The sequence below is a fragment of the Nicotiana sylvestris genome, chromosome 2 (genome assembly GCF_000393655.2).
Source record: "Nicotiana sylvestris chromosome 2, ASM39365v2, whole genome shotgun sequence".
Classification (NCBI taxonomy): Eukaryota; Viridiplantae; Streptophyta; class Magnoliopsida; order Solanales; family Solanaceae; genus Nicotiana; species Nicotiana sylvestris.
Genome location: NC_091058.1, coordinates 96,920,899 through 96,945,469, shown reverse-complemented (window position 1 = coordinate 96,945,469; position 24,571 = coordinate 96,920,899). Strand labels below are relative to the sequence as shown.

The window sequence follows — 24,571 nt, the reverse complement described above, 5'->3', positions numbered from 1 at the left end:
ACTAATTTTCTTTAAAAAATTCATTTCTCAGACCTGGGACCTCGGAATTCGATTCCGGACATATGCCCAAGTCCCAAATTTTACTACGGACCCTAGAGATCGTCGGATCACGGGTCTGGGTCCGTTTACCAAGAATATTGACCAAAGTCAACTTTATTCAATTTTAAAAGTCAATTTCCTTATTTTACTTAGTTTTCACATAAAAGTTTACCGGAAACGCACCCAGACTGCGCACACAAATCGAGGTGAGACAAAAAGAGGTTTTAAAAACCTCAGAACACAGAATCGACTTATATAACAAGTGATGATGGGGTCATCACAAAATATTTTTGGATTTTTTTTAAAATTGGGGCCGGAATCGATGAGGTTTGCCTACGTATCTCATATCCGGTGAGAATCAGACCTGCGTAGTTTGGCCAGTTTTGGCGGAACATGGGAAACATGACTTTTTGAAAACCTTGGCTTATTTTCTTTCTTTTTTTTTTGAAATTTCGGCAGAGTTTTGGAATCTTTTAAATACCTACCTCTCACTCTTATTTTATTTTTTTAATTTTTTTTAGATTTTCTTTTCCTATTCTAGAAGCCGGTCAACATGCAAGCCTAAATAGACAAATGTGCAAGTAACACATAGGATGCATCAGAATGGTCTTTTAATTTAGATACACTGTCCTAGACGGACCCAACCCCTGTGTTGAGTCCCTAAAATCAAATGCACTTGATGCAAACAAAACGTTCCTACTAGGGATCTGACATGAGGCTATGTTATTCTAGGTTTAAACCTGGGTGTGTGTTCTAAACATGGCTTACCCAAGCGGACAGCTCGAGCCGAGGTGGAGGCAATGTACCGGGAACATGAAAGTCTACCTGGCCTAGTTGCTGATCCAACTTCATTCTATTTGGTATGACTTCTAATAGAAAAGTGGGCCACACGTGGTGTGCACCATATTTTTAGAAGACTTAGAAGGGAGGCGTAGGAAGACAGTTTAATACAGTTCAAATAATATTAAAGTGGTAAATGAGCGACAATTAGAATATTAGGCCGACAAACACAGTAATATCAACAAACAATAAAGCTAAGTACAGATTACATTACAGCTCGAATTCTGAACCCTGAACCAGATGTTCTAGGTTCTTATCCTCAGCGGAGTCACTAGAGCTGTCACACCTCCTTTTTCTCGAGGGGATATGGAGTTTTTCCAATTAAAGTGACACTAATCGAAATGAGATTATTTATTTATTCAGAGTCGTCACTTGGGATATTTATGGTGTCCCAAGTCACCGGTTTATTTTAAATCCCAAATCGAACAAAGTTTGACTCTATTTTAAGGTCCGCGAAACCAGAAGACCGGATAAGAAATTCTGTTAATCTGGGAGAAGGTGTTAGGCATTCCCAAGTTCTGTAGTTTTAGCACGGTCACTTTAATCATACCTGGCTTAATTAAATTGTTTAATTACGTATTTTAGAATCTATGTGTGTTTTACCTTTTATCGCTCTTTAAATTACTTGATTATTCGTGATTATGGAATTATCTTGAAACGAGTCATGCGTACGTGTACTCGTTCTGTTTGGTATGTCAAAGTCCTGTCACGCGTACGTGTACACAACTAATAATAATTTATTATTATTTTGCTCAAAGTTGTGCGAACGCATAATTCGATTTTAATTTGGAAATCACAATTATGTCACGCTAACGTATACATAATCACGATAGATTAATTAAAAGCGCGCCTAAAGCACTGTAACGGTGTTCATTATTTGTTCAACTCCTAAGTTTGAGATTATTGCAAGACCTTGAGTTATAGAAAGTTGGGCTAACTTATTGATTTGTGAGCTAAATTCTTTGGCTCAAATCTTTTTATCGTTTGGTAGCCACACAGCCCAAAGCCATTCACCTAGTTGAGAATTAATTCCAACAAACTCATTACTAAATTGACTTAGGCCTAAACTGATTTAATATCTTGGAGAAAACGATTTTTTAAGATAATAAAATAATTTCCCACAAGATCTGAGCTTAACTAGCAAAATACCCCTTTTAAACTAAACTAAAGAAATCAAAATTGAATTTAACATTAAAAAGAGACTAGAATGTATTCATGGAATTCTGGAACTCATACTACCACATGTAAAGACAAATATTCAACTAGATGCAGAAATTTTATAATAACAAGAAAAGACAAAGAAGAAAAAAAAATAAGAAAAGCTGAAAGCAAAATAAAACAAGTAACACCATTTTTCCATCTAGACTTGTGAAGCTCGAGCAGTTTTAGATATTCAAACATCTAGAGATTGACTCTTAAATACAAATTCGAAAACTTAGCACATTTCAACGAATTTCTCATAGGAATAAATCATATTAAAAATAAAAGAATGCATGAATATGAACGAAAAGCTAGAATTATTACTACAACTTCAAAGCTTTACAATTACAAGATAAGCTAAACTAGTATGCTTACACAAAGAGATAACTGATTCGACATGGTAAAATAATATAATCAAGAAGTGCTAAAAATAATAAATAAACTCATAACTTCATGCCTTTAGCATTTAAGAACACATTTTAGTATCACATGGTAAATTACATGGTAAAGAAAAGTATCTAGTCGCAGAAAAATCAGCAATGAAGAAATATGTCTTCTATTAAACAATCGATCGCAACAATGATTAACAGCAAATGCAGCAACACTCTGAGGGATACCCAACAAAATGTCCCCGAAAATCTAAACGTAGAACTCAAAATATTTGTGGTTGAATTCCAAAAAAAGGGAACTACTTTTTTTCTTGACATTTGCTTAAAGAAAACTGCTGAACAATGGTTTTCGAAAAGCCTTCTGCTAATGTTTCGACTACTCTTTTAGCCATTAATTGAACTCCTAATTACTCCTATTTTGCGTTATTAAGCCACTAAAAATTGTGAATCAATTTAAACTAATCAATTTAAACTAATCAATTTAAACATGCAAAGAAAATGATCAATGTATTATTATTATTTTTTTGTGATTTTGGTGTTTTAAAAATGCAACTAAAAATGTAATTAGATTTAAAATGCAAAGAATAAAAATATAACATATTTTCGTTATTTTCATGATTTGAAATGCTATTAAGTATGAGAAAATTCCGAAAATTTCATAAAGGCAATTAAAACTATTTAAGAATATTTTAGGCATGGGGCAAAAATTAGGTGGCCACAATATTGACATTAACTATTACTTATTAGTTTTCTTTCCACAAATCTACTACGAGTCAATAAAATGATAGAAAGGTTGGGCTGATTGTCTTTAATATTAACAGAAAATTGCTGGTTAAAACAAGTTTATTGCAGGGCTAAGTTTATGTATATACGGTTGGGATTAGCTTTGACATACATAGTTCAATTGTCTTCTTTTTATTCTCGATATTTAATGATTACACAACGCAAAGTTTTCCTTTTTTTTTTTTCTTCTTTCTTACATGGAAATTTTCTTTGTTTCCTTAACTTTTTTTTTTATTAATGTTAGATTAACATGTTAAAGATCATCTAGAATTTAAGAGTTGAATTTATTGTTCATTCTATTATTTGTTATCGTCGAGAAATATCTTATAGCCTGTTTGGCCAAACTTCTAAGATTAACTTATTATGAAAAGTGTTTTTTAAAAAGGTATTTTTGGTGAGAAACACTTTGTGTTTGACTAATTGATTTGAATTTTTTTTTTAAATAGTATTTGGCCGCTTTTAAAAAGTAATTTTAAGTATATTTTTCTCAAAAGACAGTTACTTTTCTTGCTTCTCAAAATCTGTTTATGCTTCTGCTCAAAGTATTTTTTTTTCCGACCAAATATCTTGAACAAGAAAAATAGCAAAAAGAGGAGCGAGTCAACAAGGCGAGTCAGCTTCACAGACTGTCAGCTCAGAGTGAATCGTGTAGTGAGTCCTCTGTTGCTCCTGTGAAATGGGAACAACATATCTTACATCTTCTCCAATTCGGTATTTTCTCTCTCCCTCCTTTTTTTCTTTCTATTTTATACATCTCCTCTTTTTTTTTTGTCGCCATTTTCGTTCTACAGAGTACAGAGGCCACGACGAGAAGTATATTATAGGTACCGCTGAATGAGAAGCTTTAATACATTGGAGTTTTGTTTGGAACTGCTTTGAAGTCCTAGCTCTGTTCAATGTCTGATTTGCACTCCGATTCTACTTCATTCTCAGCTACTCCCGGTTTAGTTCAATGCAAATCCTTTAGCAAACTGGTGGAAATAGGAATTCGACGTGTCTTAATAAATAAATAAAATCAATGTGGTTAAAACAAAGGTTGCTATTTATTCTACTTAAGGATCTGAATCTCCTAGCCTTTATTATATGATTGTAATTTGTAGACAACCTTAATCTGCTGGTCCTGAACTTTTCCCTTCGTTTCAGCTTCTCTTATTCAGCTTATATAAAACATAAAATGCGGTCTTGCTTCTCGTATTCTTTTTTGTTTTTTCATTTTAATCCTAGTGTTTGCTGCTTATTTCTTACAATACTCTGCATCTCTTTCCAGTAGTAATTGTTTTCATTTTACCACTCTACCAGGATGTAAATGAGAAAAACTTACACACAAGAATTATTATCTGGATCTCAGTTTATTGATGAAGAAGGACATTGGGTGCTAGAGTTTATATGTATATGTATATGTATATGTATATATATATATATACCTGTTCCATACAAGCTTCTAATTTCTTAGTTTAGCTGGACCTTTTTCCTGACATGCAAAAATTTGGTCCTTCATCCTCTAATTTCTTAACTTTGTTTGTATCTTCCAGGATCTAAACCAGCTCAAATGATGGGGCTGAGCAACTCTTTGTTTGAATATGTTTTATCTCATGTGTTTTCTTTGTCATACACTGGTAAACATATTTACTTCTGCCTTAACGTGGAAAGGTCTTCCGTTTCTATCAATTATCAGACTAAAAAGCAGCCATGGTAATTGCTTTTGATGGTTCGTCAAGTTTAGAGTGTTTCTAACTCTTGATCTTGCATTTCTTAACAATTGTTCCGCTTCTGCTGTTGAAAAGTTGTTTCCTCCCTATATTGGTAAAAGAAATAATTATAAACTTCTTTATATGCAAGTACAATATATGCTTGTTTTCAGGCTGTTTTAAGCCATGCTCAGAGTGGAAGAAAAGTGTAAATTGACAATTCCAACTAAAGGGCATTTATTAGGAAGATCTATTACATTATAAAATCTTCTGCCAAATGTACAAATAATGACATTTTAAGTTAATGGAATTTGAGGAGTAATTTGCAAAAATTTCTCTAGGAACTTTTCAGAGAAATATGTTACCTATTGCAGTCAGTTTATCCAATCCACTAGAATAATTATCTTGGTTGTGGAGGAGCTGGGTTTGAGAGGAGACTTGATGATTCTATTTGAGATTTAATAGGTGGTAGGACAATGGACCTTTCTATAGAGAAACGATTTGATCCTCCAAAGCTGTCCAGGGACTTCAAGTATTCTGATGCATTGTTTTCTATTATCAATGCATCCTCAAGCTCTCTTATGATGTCCGCCATACATGGTCGGTAAGTGGAGTATGTCTCTGTGCATGCCAAGGCCACCTCTACCACTCTCCACAGTGCCTCACCATGATACCCTCCCTTGAGTGTTGGATCCACAATTTCTTCAACTCTTGAGTTTCTTATTAGAGGTTTTGCCTGTACGTCAAAGTGGATACTTGCATATAAGTAAATTTAAATATGCAAACCAATTAAGTATATATAGGGCTAAGTAGTTAAGCAATCAACATAAGTTTATCATTGGAGTAGCTCCAAATTACTACGTCAATGATAATAATTAAAAAGTTAAATACTTAAGGTGCTCTTTATGTGTTTAAAAGAAAAGTTGAGCTTCCCCACACATGACAGGTGTAGTTGAGGCTAGGCTATTCATACATCTGCATTAGCTTTTCGGTCTTTTTCATTGCACTGCAGTTTGCTGCAATATAATTAATAGGATGAGATTGTACAGTTCTGGTTCGTGAATCTTCAGGTCACATGAAATTTCCTTGATTGAGTGTGAACTGACTTTAATATAATCCAATTTTGTGTTTCAAGAGAGGGGAGTATAGTTTTGACAGAAGGTTGCTTCTACATGATGTGGAGGTCATATTAAAGCTTGAAAATGGGCTTCCTGCTTTGGGGGGTACAGGTTTTTGTTCCGACTCTTAGTTTAAGTCGGTTATTGGATTCACCATTTTCCATATGTTGGTTGCTCTCTGCCTAGTGTCTAGGTGACCATTTAGTTCTTTAAGAAAAAAAAATGTTAGGAGAACTTTTCTCATCTTGGCGTTCATGTTTTTATAGGATTTAGTAATAGTAGCGAGTTGTATCTGGAGAATCTCAGTTAAAGAAAAGCTTGCTAAGTTGACTCTTACCCATTCAACCAAGCTCCACTCATTTCTTGGCCTGTTTATGTTGAGAGGCTCTCGACTTGTTAGGATTTCAAGTAGGACAACTCCAAAGCTGAAGACATCACTTTTTGCTGATAGATGTTGGGTTGAGTAGTACCTATGCAAAAGGAATTCATGAAGAGGCCATGAGCTGGATTTCCCCAAAATATTTTTGAAACATTTTGTGTTATGGTGAATTCATAACAAAGGTGAATTATTCAACAGATATACTGATACCTTGGGTTCTTTGTTTATGCATTTATTAAGAATCGAGAAACTCCCATTAGATTCTCTTGGCGATGATTCAAATAACAATCATCTTGAATAATCCATATTAAGGTTGCAGAGCCATGCATTAGTCTCTGTCTTAGAAATAATTCTCCTGTTCTAATTTCCTAATGACAATTCAACCTAGAAGAGATTATACTTACTCTGGGTCCAAGTACCCAGCTGTTCCCCTTACTTCTAAGGAAGTACCACTATCCCCTTCTTGAGATGCATATTTTGAAAATCCAAAATCAGCAACCTTGGCACACATGCTTTGATCCAGGAGTATGTTACTTGATTTAACATCCCTATGGATCAGACAACGCTCCGAGAAAGTGTGAAGATACAACAAACCTGAAGATGTTCAAAGGGTTCAGGGGAAGAGGATATAACATATTGAAAACAAAGAATTGGTATTTTCTGTTACATATGTGCCTTGTGATAATATGATAAGTCCTCAGGAATGATTGATTGTTATGCTGTATTAGATTCGGGATATGCCTTGCAGCTATTTCTCTGAGGTAAACAAGTTTTCTTTTATTTAATGCGTGCTTGAGTACATAGATATTGTTTATTTCACAGAAGAGCTGTATCAATAGCAGAGCCTTGCGTTACTTGCCTCTTGCTGCACCTAAAGCAATGGAAAGTCTGGCTGGCCAGTCTAGAGTCTTCCTTTTTGCTGCTGCTCCTAAGCACGATGAGCGAAAAAGCAAAAAGTTAGTGCTGGTTCTTATGTGAAAGAGGAACTAGGAATTTGTTTTTATGTGAAGTACCATATAACCGATCTTGTAGGGAGCCATTTGACATAAAGGGATAAACCAGAATTTGTTGGTCATTCTCGCAGCAGTAGCCAAGAAGAGGGACCAGGTTCTCATGCGTAATAGCTGAGAGAAGGGTCAGCTGTAATACAAATTGATAGTACGAGGTTAGTTTGCAAGCTGTGTTATTTGTTATGTATGGCTTAACTACATTTACATGGATAAGATGCACTTATTGTAGAAGATGTCTCCTGAAGACCGCAAGCCAAATCAGGAAGAGGAAGTGATAAATCTACAAATCTATAATTATCATTTTGTAGACATGTGAGAACATCAAGTTAAGGGCATGGCTACAAAAGCTTGAAATAATTGGTTAACTTTTGCTTAATATTGCTGTTTCGTGTCCAGTACATTATTCAGAATATTTCAGAGGTTAGCAATGTTCGCAGGGAGTAATTATGAAGAGAATCATGGGATTTGTGAGACAAAGTATTACTTTGTTGAGCATGTAGTTTAGTTTGATTCCCTATGTGAACAATAATAGAAGATAGAAGGTTGATGCTCCGACATTGTGGTGACGCTTTCTTCACATTTTAGTTAGCATCTGTTTTATTGGTTTAATGCAGATGTCAAAGTTAGGAGGAAATTGGTTTAAAAATGCTCTAGACTGATACCTCATTATTGAATTCTCGAGTTCCCTGAGTTGAAGTGGCTGACCGGACCTTTACAGCCACTTCTTCACCATCGGTCAAGGTACCACGGTAAACAGATCCAAAGCCACCTTCACCTATCAAAGTTTTGTAGTTCTGTGTAACAGCTTCTATGTATTCCAATGTGAAATTCCTGATAGATATTGACTTCAAGGTGGTATCTGTGCTTGGTACTGAATAGACTGCATCTGTATTTGATAGAAAAGTTTGAGCATATTCCCTCATTAAAAGTACTAGATCTTACAGAATATTAACTCTTTCAAATTGCTTAATTCTTGTCTGAAAAGCTCCTTTGCAGGGATGATAAAGTTACAGTTTCTGTTTTATCATGAAAGTTTTATGATTCTATAATCTGATCTTAAGCTTATTGCAAGAAGATGAAGAAGAACTTTTGATGACTTTCTAGATTACATATCTTTTCACTCTGTTGTCTATACTTTCTCAATGATGTGTAGAACCATGAATTGATAATATAATTTCTCAAATGATGTCTATGTGCAAAACAAAGTTGTAGGCTAAACAACCTATTTAAGTGGAGGCCAAAGTTTAATTTTTTTTTTATGAGTAAGCTGATGTAAACTCTAGATTATCCTTCAAGAGGATCAAATCAACTAGTGCATGGCGTCTCATTATTTAGTACAAAAAATAGAAAGAAGAATGGGTTGTCATGGTCGAAAATAGGTGCCTAAAGAATATGATAAGTCTTGTGGCATTCAGAAATTTATATATCATGCATTAGGCATGCAGGATTATTTCTGGTGTGCTGAGAGTGTACTTACTCCTTGTCACTGAGTAACTTCTCATACTAAATTTTGGCCCTGCCATTACTCGTCTTTTGTAGAGGCAAACCATAGAGATAATAATTGCGAGGATCGCTAGGAGAGATGCACCTACAGCTGCACCTATCACAAATTTATGCGCTGAACTTGTATTTTGTTTACCATTAGCCATACCCTTGCTGAAATACAAAAAGGAAAAAGGGAAATTAGGCTCATTTCACCTTTTTTTGTCAGCTACCTGCTCCTCCTATCCTTTTGCTCCTTCCCCTACCCCCGGGGAAAAAATGAACAGGAAAAAAACATAGAAAATTCATTTTTTCCTAAAGACGAGGCAAAGTTCTCATACTCTGCGGTGCTATTAGATTCCTTGATGCTTTTAGAAAGCTTGTTGCTGAGGTGACGTCTCCTGCCGGAGTTTCTGAAGGGACAAGGAAAAGAAGATATTGGTGTCACATCATATTTTTCATTGAAACACATGAAGCATGATAGGTTTTTTATAACTTTTTCTACTGCTTTGATAATCCTTCAGAGCTTATTCTCTGTATGATATCATTTAACTTCTTCATGTTTCGCGATTATGTTATGTGGAGTCCAACATAGAACATTTACCTTGCAGAAAATGTGGAGGATGATGGAAAGAGTTTGATTGTGTCACTGGAGCCATCATTGCTGATATCCCTGCCTTTGCAAATAACTTGATTGCTTAGTAAAACTATAGCAAACTGCAAATTACATTAAAAGACAATCAATCAGATGAAATAGTTGTCTTGATAACAACGACTTGGACATACAGTTTTCTTAGGTGCATCAGTTTTTGGATGCTCCGAGGACTTGGTCCACTAAAGCTACCCATGGAGAGATTCCTGTGGTAGGGAGTAGGAAAAGGATTAAACAACTAGAAGTGTACTCCATCCATCTCGAATATGCAGACAATGCTACGTATAAATAAGGTCGAGAAAACGATACAGATAATACTTGATAATGTTCAGATAAACCTAACTACCTTGAATCTCTAATAGAGAGGAAAACTTACATCTGACTGATGACTGAAGTACCATTAACTCGATCACAAGTTAGACCGTGCCATGGAAGAGGAAGACAAGGGTCTCCTAACCAACTTTTTAATATTTCATTGTTTTGATTGTGTTGCAATAATTCCATCTTCACATTCACCATTATGTCAACTGAAACATATAGAGAGAAATGATAAATGTAGTCTCTGAAATGTTCTTCTACAATTCTGCATATGCATTTATTCGGCTACTACTACATTCTTGGACTAAAATTACCTTCTTCCATGGCTGTTTCTTTAACTCGAGGCATAGTCTTTAAAATCTCATAAGCATTACAAATTGGTCCCAGTTGCAATAAATTTGAGGCCTTGATCATAGTCAGATTAACCGCCCTGTTTGCTCTGAACTTCAGAACTACATCCAGGTATCTGGAACCACTAGCCAGTATATCAACCTTGAGTCTCTTTTCATTGTTGATGTATACATGAAACACCCTTTCTCCAGCTTGAACTGAGTCATTGGGCTCAAAAAAGTACAGGACGAGATAGTAGGCATGGTATTCAGTGTCAAGGTCTTCATGCAGGAATTCCAACCTCTCCGGATGTGTCAGGGCTGTTTGTAACACCAACGAAGGAGGTAATAAACGGTGTGTTTCTGCATTGGCCTGCTTAACAATGGATGGCTGGATGCGAGTAACTTCTGAATCTAGATTTGACGCTGGTCTCCAAATTCTATCATACTGGTCATATGGGTACCTGAGTTGGCAAGTATTCATATTATCACTTCCTGATTCTGTATATGTTTGTTATTTTGTTTTAAAACGAAAAAGTGTTTATTACCATGAAAAATATACTCTGTTGCCAATACAACAATAGATCCGTGATAGGACGAAAAAGTACCTGATTTCGGCACCCTTGTTTCCAGAATCTACTCTATGTACAAGTTTGAGTACTTCTGAAGGCTCCCTCTTCAGATAATCTGGATTTATTGGTCTGAGTTCAATCTTAGAAATGTAAGATTTTCCTTTCTTGTTCAATTGGCAGAAGTTGGTATAGTTTTTAGTAGCTCGAAAAATTCCCTCAACCCTAAGTTCATCAGATGATGACTTCACTGTGGCTAATGGTGTGACACCAATCAAAACAACAAAAGAACTGTGTGGGAGAGCCTTCACTTGATTGCCAGAAAGAAATGTACCTCTTACTAGATAGTCTTGATCAATCCTGGTTGGCAAGTTGTAACACCATTTATGACCAATATCTGAGCTAAAAAATCGAGCTCGTTCATAGGGTGTATTCTTGTGCACTGGCCTTATAATGCAACTTTGGTTTTCAGGGAACCAAGTTTCATCTGAAATCCAACTTAAGTTGGTACTTGGCTCAGTAAAGTTTGCAGGAGCACAACACTGTATGCTTAGAAATCCTGCTCAAAATCGCATTGAAATCTAGAAGTTAGATTTAAGTAGAAGAAAAATAAGACATCTGCATATTATGACGAGATTGTTTGTCATCAGCCTAAACATCATATATATATATATATATATATATATATATATATATATATATATATATATATATATATATATATATATATATATATACTACAAATAGCCAGATACTGCTTGCTCTTGTAATAATCCGTATGTGCCTAGTGTTTGATCTTTTGGTGTTTTGTAAGGCAGGTAAGTTTATTTTGCTCAATCTGCTTACACCATGTGTTCCTTGATCAATTCCAATCTGCTTAATTATTCAGTTTCAGTAGGTTTATAGCCCTGAAGTTTTGCAGCACTCGCTCTATTTTTCGAGCAGTCAAAAACAGCTTAAATGATAGTTGAGGTAATTGATCAGCCGATCCAGCTTTGTCAGAGTCTTTATGTGGTGAATGGTTTAGTTTATTTTTGGGATTGCATTCAGTGAAGTCACTACATCTGAAAAAGAAAGTTATTTCTTGTTTGGGCTTTCATATGTTTACTGCGGGCTTAGTCAAACGCAACTTAAATGATAGTTCGATACAAATATAAAACACTCGTGTTATTTGCTAACTGGAGTAGTTCAGGCGTATTTTGGCATTAATTGTGTAAAACAGGAATGAAGATAAAACTGATCGCCTCAAATAATTCAGAAACATTATAGAAATTAACAGGATAATGATCAATATTACTCAAAAAAGAGAAAGGAGCAATTGTCTTAGTGATATCACAGCAATAACATTTACATACTCCTTTTCAAACTAAGGAGATCATCAAGAATGATTATTCAGACTAACCTTCTTGTGCAAAGGCAGATTGAACAAACAGGAGCAGACAGATGATACCACATTTCACCAACCTTGTATTCCAGCAATTCACCACTTCCATCATCCTCTTCTCAAGAAAGAAAATTTCTCCATTAGGTCATCCAACTCAAACTCTAACCTTGCCTATCTCGTATAAATCGGGTTATCTACAGAATTCAATTTTTCACTCATAAATTTTGTACTTTTAGTTTGAAGAACTGACTAAAAGCTGCCTGCCGACCAAAAACAAGTTACCAGAGAGCAAGAAAGGTTTTGTGCAGAAAGCAAACTGGATGTCTGTTTTGATTTTCAATGGTTGCTATTCTTGAAGCATTGCTAGGGAGGTTAGATAAAAAACTAAACCAAAAATTAATACTCCTAAGATATCGTCACTTATATTATGTTGCTTATGAAATTATGACTAAACTAATAGTTATGGTCGTTGTTCTGGTCTGGTGGGACAATCATTTGTTTAATGATAGCACAAATAGGTAATATAATAATGGGGCGGAACAACCATTCATCAATCATCTTTTCTAATTCGTCTCTCCTTTTGTCACTTACCAGCAGCGAAACCTCAAGGTAATGAGCCTTCTCTTATTTTACTCTTTTTCCCACTCATATTTTGCTATCCAAGAGTACCTTTCGGCCCTAGTCAAATGATAGGCAAAATTTTCAACTTGGTCTGGAATTGCTTCTATTAAGTTTGTAGCTTTCCTGCTTATTTTATCAAAGGTGAAAAGGAAATTAAACATTGTAAATAACCAAACACTCCCTCTCCCCACCCAATTCTTTTTGCAGGGAGGAGAGGAATCTTTTAAGGCAAAAATCACTTTTACGTCGCGGTCGAAATTATTTACATTCGGTAGTCGTAAAAATGTATAAAATTTATTTATTTTTTGTATAAAACATACAAAAATATAAAATTTTCGGCTATTATTTCGAGAATGATTATAAAATGTCATTTTCTTTTTTTCTTTTTTTTTAATTTCAATTCGTTTCTTAATGCTTATTAAAAGGGGACATATATTTCAATGACTATTTTGGCTTTTCTCGTTATCTTCCAATAAAGTCGAACGTGAATGTCCAGTTAGAGATCAACTACACAAGTCTTATAAGTTATAACTAAGGTGGAGTGACTGTTAAGTTTTACCATTATTTCTTATCATAAAGTGGCAGATAATGTAGCCAAAATGTTCATTAGTTGTTACCAAGTCATCCGTACACCAGGCATTACTCCGTACCATTTACCGATTCCATCAATAAGATGATAATCAGCCACCAGTCAATACAATATCGAGCCACTTCCATTCAACTATGCAAGACAATTGTGGTGAGTTGGCGATTAGTAATTCATACAGTATGTTCTTTGCATATTACAGATGGGAAGATAGAGATGTTCCTGACTTTTTGTTCTTCGTTAATATTCAGAACTCACCCGGTCAACGAAACTTCACAATTCTCTAGAGGCTGTACTAATTTAATTAGGGTTCGGGTTCACATATAAAAAATCGTAGTCCAAGCCCTACTGAAAAAAGCAGAAGAAATAACCCTACTAGTAATATAAACATATAATCTGAATGTTCATTGCGGACTATCATTACAACAAACAATTACATATCCAGTGTAGTCCTACCTATCACCAGCAATACAAACATCGCACTTATCTTCACCTCGGACTAGTTTTTTTTTCTTTTCAAAAGTATACATTTATATTAAGTCTACACTTACAAAGTATCACTAAGTTAAAACTCTCTGATCTACCTGGAGAAAGTCCCTAGTCTATGCTCATTAGAAAGTCCCTCGTCCATGCTCATTTTTATGAAGAGTAACAAAATACAAGTAGATGAATATACCATCTTATGCAAGATAATCCAACATGCAGTTGATATTTCACCAAAAAGAATCAATTTCAACCGAATTGCGAAGAAAAAATTTACTAGGAAGGATAAGCATATCAACTGCATACTCCAAGAGGCGGATCCAGAATTTTAGCTTCGTGGGTTCTACATTTATTATTTTTGGCGTTGAACCCATTATATTTTTAAAGTTATGTGTTCGTATCTACTATTTATTGTAGTTTTAATAGGTTTTTGCCCCCCCCCCCTCCAATTCAGTCACTTGTAACTCTCATGACGATTCTAGTCCTTTTTTCTCCACCCATTGTCACATTCCTTACCCCCAGCACCTTAGACTTTCGGAACAATTTCACCACTTCCTCCACCACTTCGCCGCCACACTCTTCCACAGCCACTACACACGCGCCGCCAACTCTCACCGCTCTCTCCATTTCCCTAACATATCTATCCGGAAACAATGCCCGATCCAAATACACACTAAACCCGAGATCAAATGCATTATCAAAAAATGGCAGATTATGCGGATCCGCGCGGCTGACAAGCGGCGGCGAGTCCACGAGCTCAGCTCCTGTAACGTCGTGAAGGCCCATTTCTTTTAGGGCCATAACCGCATGACCCGGCCCGGCGGAGACCACAAGGGCCCGTGAATGTTTAGAGAAGAGATTCTTCGCCTGTAGAGTCTGGAATTGGTCTTTAAATGATTGAACTGTTTGGATCCAGGCTTTTGTGGACCATAGACGACGGTTGTGTTTCTTTATGGAGGTTTTAGATCGGTGGGAGAAATGGCAGGTGGATTTGGGGAAACGGTGGTGGGGCTTAGGTTTTGTGAGATTGGGATTAACGCAGGTTTCAGGGGTTTTAATGAAAAGAAGGAAAAGGAGAAGGCTGGCTATAATGAGGAAAGCTAAAGATAGCTTGTTGAGGAAGTTTTGGACGTACCTATCCATTGTTTTTCTGCATGCATTTGGATCTCATTGGATGAGAGAGTAACGTTTGGTGAAGGAGAGTGATCAAACGTCGCCAGATGGACACATAGGTAAAAAGAGATACGGTAGTTCGTTCAGTTGGGAAAATGTATTCGAAGGATCGATTATAATACAGTTTTGATAATTACTGGACTGTTAAGTAAGTAATATATAGAAACCGTATTATGGAACATTTTACAATCTCTAATCTAAAATATGCGATTAGTTCAAACTGAAGTACAAATTTATTTGCATTACAATCTTGGCCCACATTACATTGGTTTTATCTCATCTGATGTCTGGTTTATTAATCCAAAATGTGATTAAGAAATTATTAAAAATTTAGTACATATAATTAACACCGAAAATAAGATTTCGTCCATGTTATGAGGTAAATTAATCATATATAGTATGCTAACTAATTAAGATTTCGGTTTTTGCCAGTGTTACACGGAAATCCAAACACGTACATTTCTTTGAGATAACAAATCCAAAAGGTTGAAGGGATTCCTCCAGTGCTTTTATGACTTTGAACTATTCGTTTAAGGGATTTCACCTGATTACACGCTTCTTTTTCTTGCGACTATAATTCAATTTTTTGTAAAGTAGCTTTATTCACGCAATAAAATTTGAAATGAAAAACAACGAACTGAATTAACTATTCTTTAGTAACAGATTAGATTGAAAAAAAAAAGGAGTCTAATCAATGGTCCGATATTTTCATTAATTTGTCAAATGCCGACATATAATTTAATTTGAATGTTGTAAGCGATGTTACAACGGACATGCTCATATGAAATTGCACAAATACAGAAAATTTTAGTACTGCTGTATTAAAAAAAGTTTTTAAATGTCAAAGCGGCTATACTGACTATTGATTGGTGACATCCGTTTAATAAATAGCTTTCTAGTTCTGGAAAGTGGAATCTGGACAAATGTCCAAGTTTGCAAAACATCCATATCATTAATTATTTGCACAGCATAATACTCGTATATTCGGGGCATCACTGATTCACTGTTTGTCGGTTTAGGATATATGTAATTGACATTGTTTACCTTTACCTTTTTTTAATATGCAGCTCGTCACTATTCTATCTCACGTCGATTGTTTATTTTATGAAACCAAAGCTTATCCTATCGTCCTCATGTTAGTTGTTCACCTCGTCAACATTTCATTCTGGGTGGAGAACCAAAGATTAGGAAAGGAAGCTGTTAGTGTAGTACATTATTATAGTTGTTAAGTACACAACAACGTCGTTAAGGAAGCAGAAGGGTCAATAAAAAGAAGAGACTAGATGCGAGTGAGCAATCAAGAAATTGGGCAAGTTTGTCATAGTCACTATTTACACCAAACTAATAAATATATGATCTTCTATATAAATTATATTCACTTAACTATTGCATGATGATTTGTTACACCCCATGTTTTCGTATGTGAAAGTATGTCATAAGTAAATTGATGAAAGCTCGGAAATGAGATGTTACATCCCGCATTTTTTGTACGTTAAAGTTTCGTCATAAGTTAATCGACGTAAGCTCGGGAATGAAATTATTTTAAGATTATAAGCATTTTATGCTATTTCAAACAAGTAATGAGTAAATTCGTGAAGGTGAGAAGGTAAGCAAATCAAAGAAAATGAGTTTCGTCGAAGTTTGACATTACGGTCCGAGCTATAATACCCGATATTTATGGACTAGTATCATACAAGGTACCATATGACCGTGATAATATAATGTATAAAATATATTAAAAATAATTAGTATTTTAGGTAATTTGAGATAATTCTTAATTATGTGGGTAATTGGTCAATTATCGGATAGCGAGATATTACGTAATTAATTAATAAATCATAAGATAAGATGAAACCCCCCTCCCCAAACGTGGCAGCAAGCCACTTTTCAAACAAATGACTCTTAGTCATTTTTGGATTAGGTGGCAACCTAATTAATAATTAAAAGACACCTCATTCTCACATTTTAAATAACTAAGACTTGTAAAAGTAATTTGAATACAAAGGACTTCATATCAGAACTTAACAACACTTCATTTTTTGAATACAACACTTCATAAACAGAACGTTAGCAATTCTTACAATTTAAATTCCTACAAAACAGTAGCAACATGATTCTTCAACCAATTCCTACATCAAATAATTCCAACGAGAATTTTTAGCACATTAGCAACATGAGCTTTTACGATTCTAATTGAGTATGGTGCAACCTTTTCCAGGAATATCATACGGATTTTCCATATTTTAGGTATGTTAAGGCTATCTCTTAATTCTTTTAGCATGATTTATACGACACAAACAAAACGAGCAAATGCGCAATTTTCATAAATGACTCTATTCAGAAATACTAGAGATGCTTATGTTCTTGATTCCCCCTGTGTCATATTATTCTATCATCTGTTCATGGGTCTAAAAAATACGTAAGTTGGTAAAGTTTATTTCATGATATTAATCAGAAGCATAATGGTCTTATGACGTACCGAGAGATTTTATTAATGTATTTCATATGCAATTCATGCATTTATACATGCACATTGACCCATGACCAGATGGCGTTATATACGCGTATATATATTTCTATGGGATATGGGAAAGATTATGTCGTTATATACGCACCACCACCTGATCAGCTGGTATACGTTGATGATTTGCCCATAGTGGCAGAGATGATATGATAGGATGCCCTCAGAGGCTTGATGATGTTATGAACGCATATACCCATGCATGGTATGACTTTTATACGCATATGCATGATATTTTAAATATTAAAAGATTCATAAAGTTGCTCACACTTACATGTCGAGTCTTTTACTCCATGTTTCTTTCATGTCTATTATTTAATGATTTTCGTTCCCTACATACTCGGTACACTATTCGTACTGACGTTCCTTTTGCTTGTGGACGCTGTGTTCCATGCCCCTAGGTCCTGATAGACAGGTCGAGAGCCTTCAAGTAGGCTATCAACTCAGCGTAAGATGTTGGTGCGCTCCATTTGCTTCGGAGTTGCTTGTTTGGTTAGTATGATTTAGATGTGTATTATTTGATATGGCGGGACTCTATCCCGACCTTTATGAAAATCATATATTCTTAGAGTCTTGTAGACAGATGTTGTGTACGTAAAAGATTATATGGCATGGTCATCCTAAGTCTAGTATAAAAGTGGTTATTTTGGTCTTATAGGCCCGCATTGTCTTATGTATAAGTTGGTATCATATGTTGTATTTTACTTATCTCACGGAAGCCTTCCGGCTCAGTTATCTATGATAGTATGACATGAAAAGATATGTTATGTTGGTACTCGATTGAGTAAGGTACCGGGTGCCCATCGCGGTCCATCGGTTTGGGTCGTGGAAAAAGTTATATCAGAGCAGTTCTATCCTAGGGAATCAACAAGCCGTGTCTAGTAGAGTCTTGTTTATGGGTGTGGTGCACCATACTTATAAGTAGGAGGCTATGAGGCATTTAGGACTGTCACTCTTTCTTCCTACTCTAGATCGTGTGGTAGAGCTCAGTTGTAAGAACTCAATTTCCTAAACTCTATCTTAGTTATAGTACGACGATACCTACATCTAGAAAGACGGTTGGTAAGAGATATAGCTGTGGAAGAGTTGAGTCAGAGGAACTCAATTTTTGCATCATGCTTATGATGTATGAATATAAGGTATTCAGCAAATTATGTGTATACTAAGATGTGTAAGCTTCTTGATAAGGATCCCTAAGGCAAGAATGCCTATCCACTCTTACAGTAAAAAGGAATAAGGGGGGAGACACAAGTTTCAGCAAGTAAAAGGAGCAAGGTGAAGAAGGGTATGAGGCACCAGTTAATGAAAATTATCAGTATTACAATTTCAGTAGAAAAATATAAGCATTGTGAGTTACCCTCAATAGTAACAGAGGTATGTATAATTGGCCATACCCATCTCAGTTATACCCTATTGGGAGCTAATAAGTGTAGATTAAGATAAGGATGGGATATCAAGATCCGACTGGGGTTAGAGTAACCCAAAATGGTGAATTGATTGCTGCGTTAGTTGACATTTCCGAAGGATATTACAGATGTACTAATAGATCTCCTTGTGATACACCCAGATGGCGCACGCCAAAATAGTACAGCTAGATATGAGTATTATAAAGATAGACACTGGAAGCCTTGAAGGGATAAATATTACCTTAGTATGGCTCGCATCTCTAGTAGAGCAAGAATGTTAAGCAACCCGAAGAGCCACCGGATGGAGCAAAAGGGAGCTAAAAGCAAAAGAATGTCTTGTTCGAATTTTCATAATAAAATTATAGGCATAAATGTTAGTGGGAAATAAGAAAAGAGTTAATGAAGCATTATGAGTAAAATATGATACATGGATGATAACGATAGATCAAAATATGAAAGTATTACAGAATCTATAGTCAAGTGAAGGAAGAAACGAGAGGTGACAGGCCTTAGGACAACAAAAGAGTATAGGGCATGCAGTCATGTCCTCATTTCGAGAAATAAGTTCGCAACTCTAATGCGATTACTAAAAGGAAAAGTTAGACCCCAGAGTAATAGAACCAGTATGGATTGGTGAACAAGATAAACTAAACTTGAATTAGGGACTGAGTGATTGATAATAGTCAGCATTATGAGAAATTTAGATAATTCTTATTCAGGAAGACGCTTCCCTAAAGCAAGCAATGTGAGCAAAGTTCAGCTTAAGGAACTATATGTTCCAGTTATACTAAGTGTCACCCTTGTGAGTAAGAAATTTTGTTATCCTTGGTACAGAAGGATTACCGCAAGGCAAGTAAGGGTCATCGATGATATGAAATAATACCAAAGATGAAGAGGTAAAACATCTGCAGGTAGGTCATCATAACTCTAATTCTTAGTACTCTCCTAAAGGGGAGAATATGAAATGTTGTGGCATTAAGCCAGAATTAAGTGATTCTAATAATTATGAAATGTTAGAGGAAGAATGCAAAAAAAAAGGGATGAGATTGCAATTATCCAAAGCCTACATATATGGTATGATTCTAGAACATTGTGCAAACATGACGTCAAGGAGAGGAAGTAAGGGTTCTTTCCCGAAATGTTATTGATAAATAAGGAGCTAGTGCGAGAGGTAAGTTAAAACAAAGTAAATAACCCAAGAAGGTTATGCGGAACATTGATATGAGAATGGGCCAATGAGTAGTTGGTAGTTGATTAAGGAAGAGCCTAGTTATGGCTAAATAGGGGGTTACAAACGAGTCATCAGATCGTGCAAGATAAACATAGTAAAACCTAATATAGTAAATTCAGCCTCGTAGTAATGTCATTGTAATACTTAAGAAATATTCAGATAAGAGTTAGGGTTGTTAAAGGTACCGTATGAGTATTATGGGAACAAAAGAGAGTGCTACTGGGAGACAGTCAAAATATCAATTCAGAAGCAACCCTACAAGAACAAGGGCGTGGGATAAGTAACTACGGATAATTTTAGGTAAGGAAGGACATCAAATTTTTTATTGGGTATACAATGTAATAAGCTCACATCCTTACAAGAGTCAGAGGGTCCTCCCTAAGTACTACAATGAAAGATTAGCTGAGGAAATGAGGAAGAAGGCTTCAACCTAAGCACAGTGACCTAAAGAGGAAATGGTTTTGTAACAACAGTTTCACAACAACATTGTACGTCCTCCATAACAAAAAGGAATCTACAATGGCTAGTGAACGGGAAGTAAAATAAAAAGTAATATTCGAAGATCATATGAGTTGTACGAAAATTCCGGCATGCGTGAGAGCTAAGATAAACTAAGTATGCACGCAACAAAGGGGAAGAAAGACCAGGAAAGGTAATAGCTTATGCTTAAAGAAAACTGAGAAGAACGAAAGGAATCATTCGATCAATGATCCAGAGGTAGCTACATTATGAGCGCACTTAAGATTTTGGAGTATTATCCATGCAGCATACATATTAACAATCATACAGCCGTAGAAGACTCCGGTATAAGTTAAAGAAATAATTGAGCCTAGGTCATAGATTGAATTGATACAGGATTATATCATAGATATTCCATAGCGGCTATGAAAGGCTAAACATAATAACTAATACCATGAACTGCAGATCATGAGTAGCTTAAGCCTACATAAAGGCTGATCAGAAAGAAGAGGAAACTAAAGAGTTACATCAACTAAGAAAATTAGGAGTCTGATTATTGGACCCAGAAAATTATAAGACATCATGAATGAGAACATTGCAGAATCACTCTTAATATCAGAGGTACAAAAGAAATAGTACAGTAGCCATATTTTATAATGTCTTTATGATAAAACCTGTGAGAAGAGTACCAGCCTCATAAGAAGTCAGTATGAAGCTCTCACCGGATTGTGTATGCACCAGAGGTGCAAGTATTATAATAGATCTTCAAGTTATAGACATGAATTACACCTAGGTGGGAGGGAGGTCATGAAAGAGATGGAAGATACTGTCACACCTCCTTTTGGCGCGCCCGGCCCCGAAGGGTCAAATGCGCGAGGGGAGTTTTTCCAATTTAAGTGACAATATTCGAAATGAGATTATTTATTTAATTCAGAGTCGCCACTTGGGAAAGGTTTGGCTTTTGGTGTCCCAAGTCACCGGTTTATCTTGAATCCCAAATCGAGGAAATTTTCGACTTTTCCAAATGAAGTCTGCGAACCAGAAATTCTAAGTAAGGAATTCTGTTGACCCGAGGGAAGGTGTTAGGCACCCTCGAATCCCGTGGTTCTAGCACGGTCGCTTAAATTGTTATAATGGCTAAATATCTGATTTAAATACATGTTGTGACTTATGTGCTTTTATTAAGTTTAAACCGCTTTTATTATTATCATTTATTTTTATAGAATTGCAACGTCGTGAAAATGCATCTCGAACCACGTCACAATCAATGCACCCGTGGTCGTCGACACATTTTGACTCCGTTGAGATTCGGATTTGGGTCACATCAATGTGCACCCGTGTTTAAGAAGGTTAAATTATTAAAGGTGCGCCTAAAGCAACTAGCGTATTGTTATTTTGGGAAGGCCGTAAAATTCGCTAAACGGCCTGTCCCGAATTCTAAGTATTTTAATATATACATTTAGAGGGCCCCGCAGCTTGTGCATTTTTGTTTGTCGAGGCTCGTCTCATTTTTATTTAAAAGGATAAACCTACAGTGACTATATTTTCCTATTAAGTTCGTCTCTAAAATAAAAGAAAATCTCTTAATTAATTACATGCTAAAAACGTAACTTATTAATTATTAGTTTACGGCTAATGCGAATGGAAAATTGCGACCGAGTTTGTACAAAGAAAAACTGCTTTCATTCTATATTCTATGAGTGAATAAGCTTTGTTAATTTGATAAGAGAGATTGCAAGCAACAAATAACTCATACTAAATTTACATTAAACAAACCTAAAGTTTGAACTTTATAATTAACTTATTTAGGCTTGATGAATGAAATCGGCTACTTATTAAAAAAAACTACTGTTAATTGGATTCGAGAATGCCTATTAATTTTCCTCGAAAGTCATCGCATCATTCCGAAACAATGAATCTATATTGAAACCCATATCGAAACTATGTAGAAACAAGTAATCTAACAAAAAGGGTAGGCGTACATTATCACCCTGTTAACGTAACGCTGCATGAGAATTAGTTTGGGGTACACTTATCTTGAAGTCAAATGGAACCGAATATAGCAGATTCGATAGTTCAGAGATCTAGGCAAAAACACATACATATGCTTGCTATGATTCTATGTTGTGATGTCATAACTGAAACAAAACTAACGGTTGTATGCCTTAAAACACATCTGATCTAACAAGCAAATGCTATCTAATTGTTCATCTCAACTTAAGATGTATGTTAATTTATACAGAATATTTGCAGTTTTGCAGTTAAACAAATACAGGCTAAACTAGCATTCAACCTACTTTGAACACAAGTATTATAAAGTAAACAGACATTTGTTTCTTTATTTCTGCTTCAAACTTTCAACAACATATAGTTTCAGAAGTTGTGTACCTGGAAATGTTTGACAATTGAAGAAAAAAGGGGAGTCAGCAGAGTAACAATGGTAACAAGTGCAGCAGCAGTAACAGCAGGTAACCAATAGAACAAATCCTAGTGCAAGATGCAGTTAGAGCCGATGGAAAATGGCAAAAATAAAACAATTTCCCAGTAGTGTGGAATCAGAAGTTAGACAGAACAAATCCAGCAGTGAACTAGTGCTACCACCCAACCAGTAACCTCAATCAAGACTCAGAAGAAAACAATATGGAACAAGGAAATCCAGACCAGTGAGAATCGAGACAAAGATGAAAATGCAGTCCCTTTTTCTGTGATATGCCTCTGTCTATCTATTTTCTGTCTGTCTGTGTATCTATCCAAAAATCCCCCCTGTGTCTGTCTCCTGTATGTTCTGTGTGTATTAATATGTATGTATTTCAGCTCTCTCCTCTCAAATCTATCCTCTCTCTGTTCTCTTATGTCTCTCCCCTTAAACTGATGGAAGTTCTTCCTTTTATAAGCCTAAAGTCTGCCCTTAACAGCCTGTTCATCAATCACCCAAACACCCTCCCATGTGCTCTCCCTTTTTCAGTTTCCACTCAAACCTTTAAGTATACAAACCTCCCATGTGATCTGTTTTCTTTTTCCACTTAATTACTTAAAAATAAAACCCTCCCATGACATTCCCTGACAGTCCTCTTTCCCATTTTATTTACTAAAAGCAAACATGGGCAGCAGGAATATAATCTGACAAACATGCTGTCAAACTATTTTAATTCAAAAAGGGCCTTTATGCACATGTTGTGCACAAGTGCACATGCCATCAATTCAGATTGCAATTACAGACCAAACCTTAGGTTTCTGAAATCACATTAACAACTATAAGTAACTAAACTTAGTTCTTAATTGATTCAGGCAATGTTTAACAGAAGCAAATCGATTTATTTTTGTTCAGACAGCTGAAACTAATTGACGACACATGTCGACTCGACTATATTAGTTATAACACATACAATCGAAACCAAAATCAGACATTTAACAGTATAGGACACATGATTCGAATTGTATTGACTAAACAGAATTGTATCCGAGGAATAAGTTAATCAGTTCAAATTTGAGATTCAACTAATTGCACAACAAATACATACATACACATTATCAGAACAAGTAGAAGAAGAAACTCAATCAAACAACAAAGGTTCAGGCAAGGTGGATAGGACACAGTTGATAAAATTCGAAATAAATTACACAAAATATGAACAGACCTTGAAACCACACACGTACTGAATAACAAGGAGAAAAACAAACTTACCTTAAAAACTTTGCAAGAAGAAACAGAAAATCAACTTGTGCTTGAACAAACCTTCTTTAAGGTTGAACGGACTTTAAACGAAGTGTTTCTCGGATGAGAAACACTTCGACTAAGGTCCATTAGACCCTAATCTCTTGGCTTAAACAGGCACGGACTAGGCTTGGGGTTTTTAGGGTTCATGGATGGTAGATTTGGGATTTGGGCTTCCAAGGTTAGATTCGGACCA

At 35.6% G+C, this 24,571-nt stretch overlaps 2 protein-coding genes and 1 long non-coding RNA gene across 4 annotated transcripts; 1 reads left to right on the top strand and 2 right to left on the bottom strand.

Moving 5' to 3' along the window:
* Positions 1-4,068: 4,068 nt before the first annotated feature.
* On the bottom strand, positions 4,069-12,590 carry LOC104245925 (nodulation receptor kinase-like). 2 transcript variants are annotated; one of them, XM_070168099.1, is made up of 15 exons: positions 12,199-12,590; positions 10,836-11,355; positions 10,213-10,691; positions 9,957-10,107; positions 9,715-9,786; positions 9,533-9,601; positions 9,270-9,341; positions 8,924-9,102; positions 8,109-8,332; positions 7,450-7,576; positions 7,296-7,364; positions 6,841-7,030; positions 6,395-6,527; positions 5,305-5,675; positions 4,069-5,046 (listed from the first exon to the last, which is right to left on the bottom strand). In XM_070168099.1, the coding sequence occupies exons 1-14, from the start codon at positions 12,290-12,292 to the stop codon at positions 5,340-5,342; spliced, it is 2,715 nt and encodes a 904-aa protein (XP_070024200.1). In that variant the 5' UTR covers positions 12,293-12,590; the 3' UTR covers positions 4,069-5,046; positions 5,305-5,339. The 2 variants fall into 2 exon arrangements, with proteins under 2 accessions (XP_070024200.1, XP_070024199.1); XM_070168098.1 differs by lacking the exon at positions 4,069-5,046 and having other exon boundaries at positions 5,153-5,675.
* LOC138886523 (uncharacterized) lies at positions 7,512-9,807 on the top strand. Its single transcript, XR_011405404.1, has 2 exons — positions 7,512-7,601; positions 9,540-9,807. It is a non-coding gene; the product is annotated as an uncharacterized lncRNA (long non-coding RNA).
* Positions 12,591-14,320: 1,730 nt separating the features above from the next.
* Positions 14,321-15,013, bottom strand: LOC104232607 (uncharacterized). Its single transcript, XM_070166221.1, has one exon. The coding sequence runs from the start codon at positions 15,011-15,013 to the stop codon at positions 14,321-14,323; it is 693 nt and encodes a 230-aa protein (XP_070022322.1).
* Between the last annotated feature and the right edge of the window lie 9,558 nt (positions 15,014-24,571).

Excerpts from the sequence above, each read along its gene's own strand:
- LOC104232607 (XM_070166221.1), bottom strand. The coding sequence starts at position 15,013 with ATGGATAGGTACGTCCAAAACTTCCTCAACAAGCTATCTTTAGCTTTC.
- LOC104245925 (XM_070168099.1), bottom strand. The coding sequence starts at position 12,292 with ATGATGGAAGTGGTGAATTGCTGGAATACAAGGTTGGTGAAATGTGGT. Across the intron at positions 10,692-10,835 it reads AACAAGGGTGCCGAAATCAG|GTACCCATATGACCAGTATG; the intron begins GTACTTTTTCGT and ends TTGCCAACTCAG. Across the intron at positions 7,577-8,108 it reads CTCGAGAATTCAATAATGAG|CTGACCCTTCTCTCAGCTAT; the intron begins GTATCAGTCTAG and ends TTTGTATTACAG.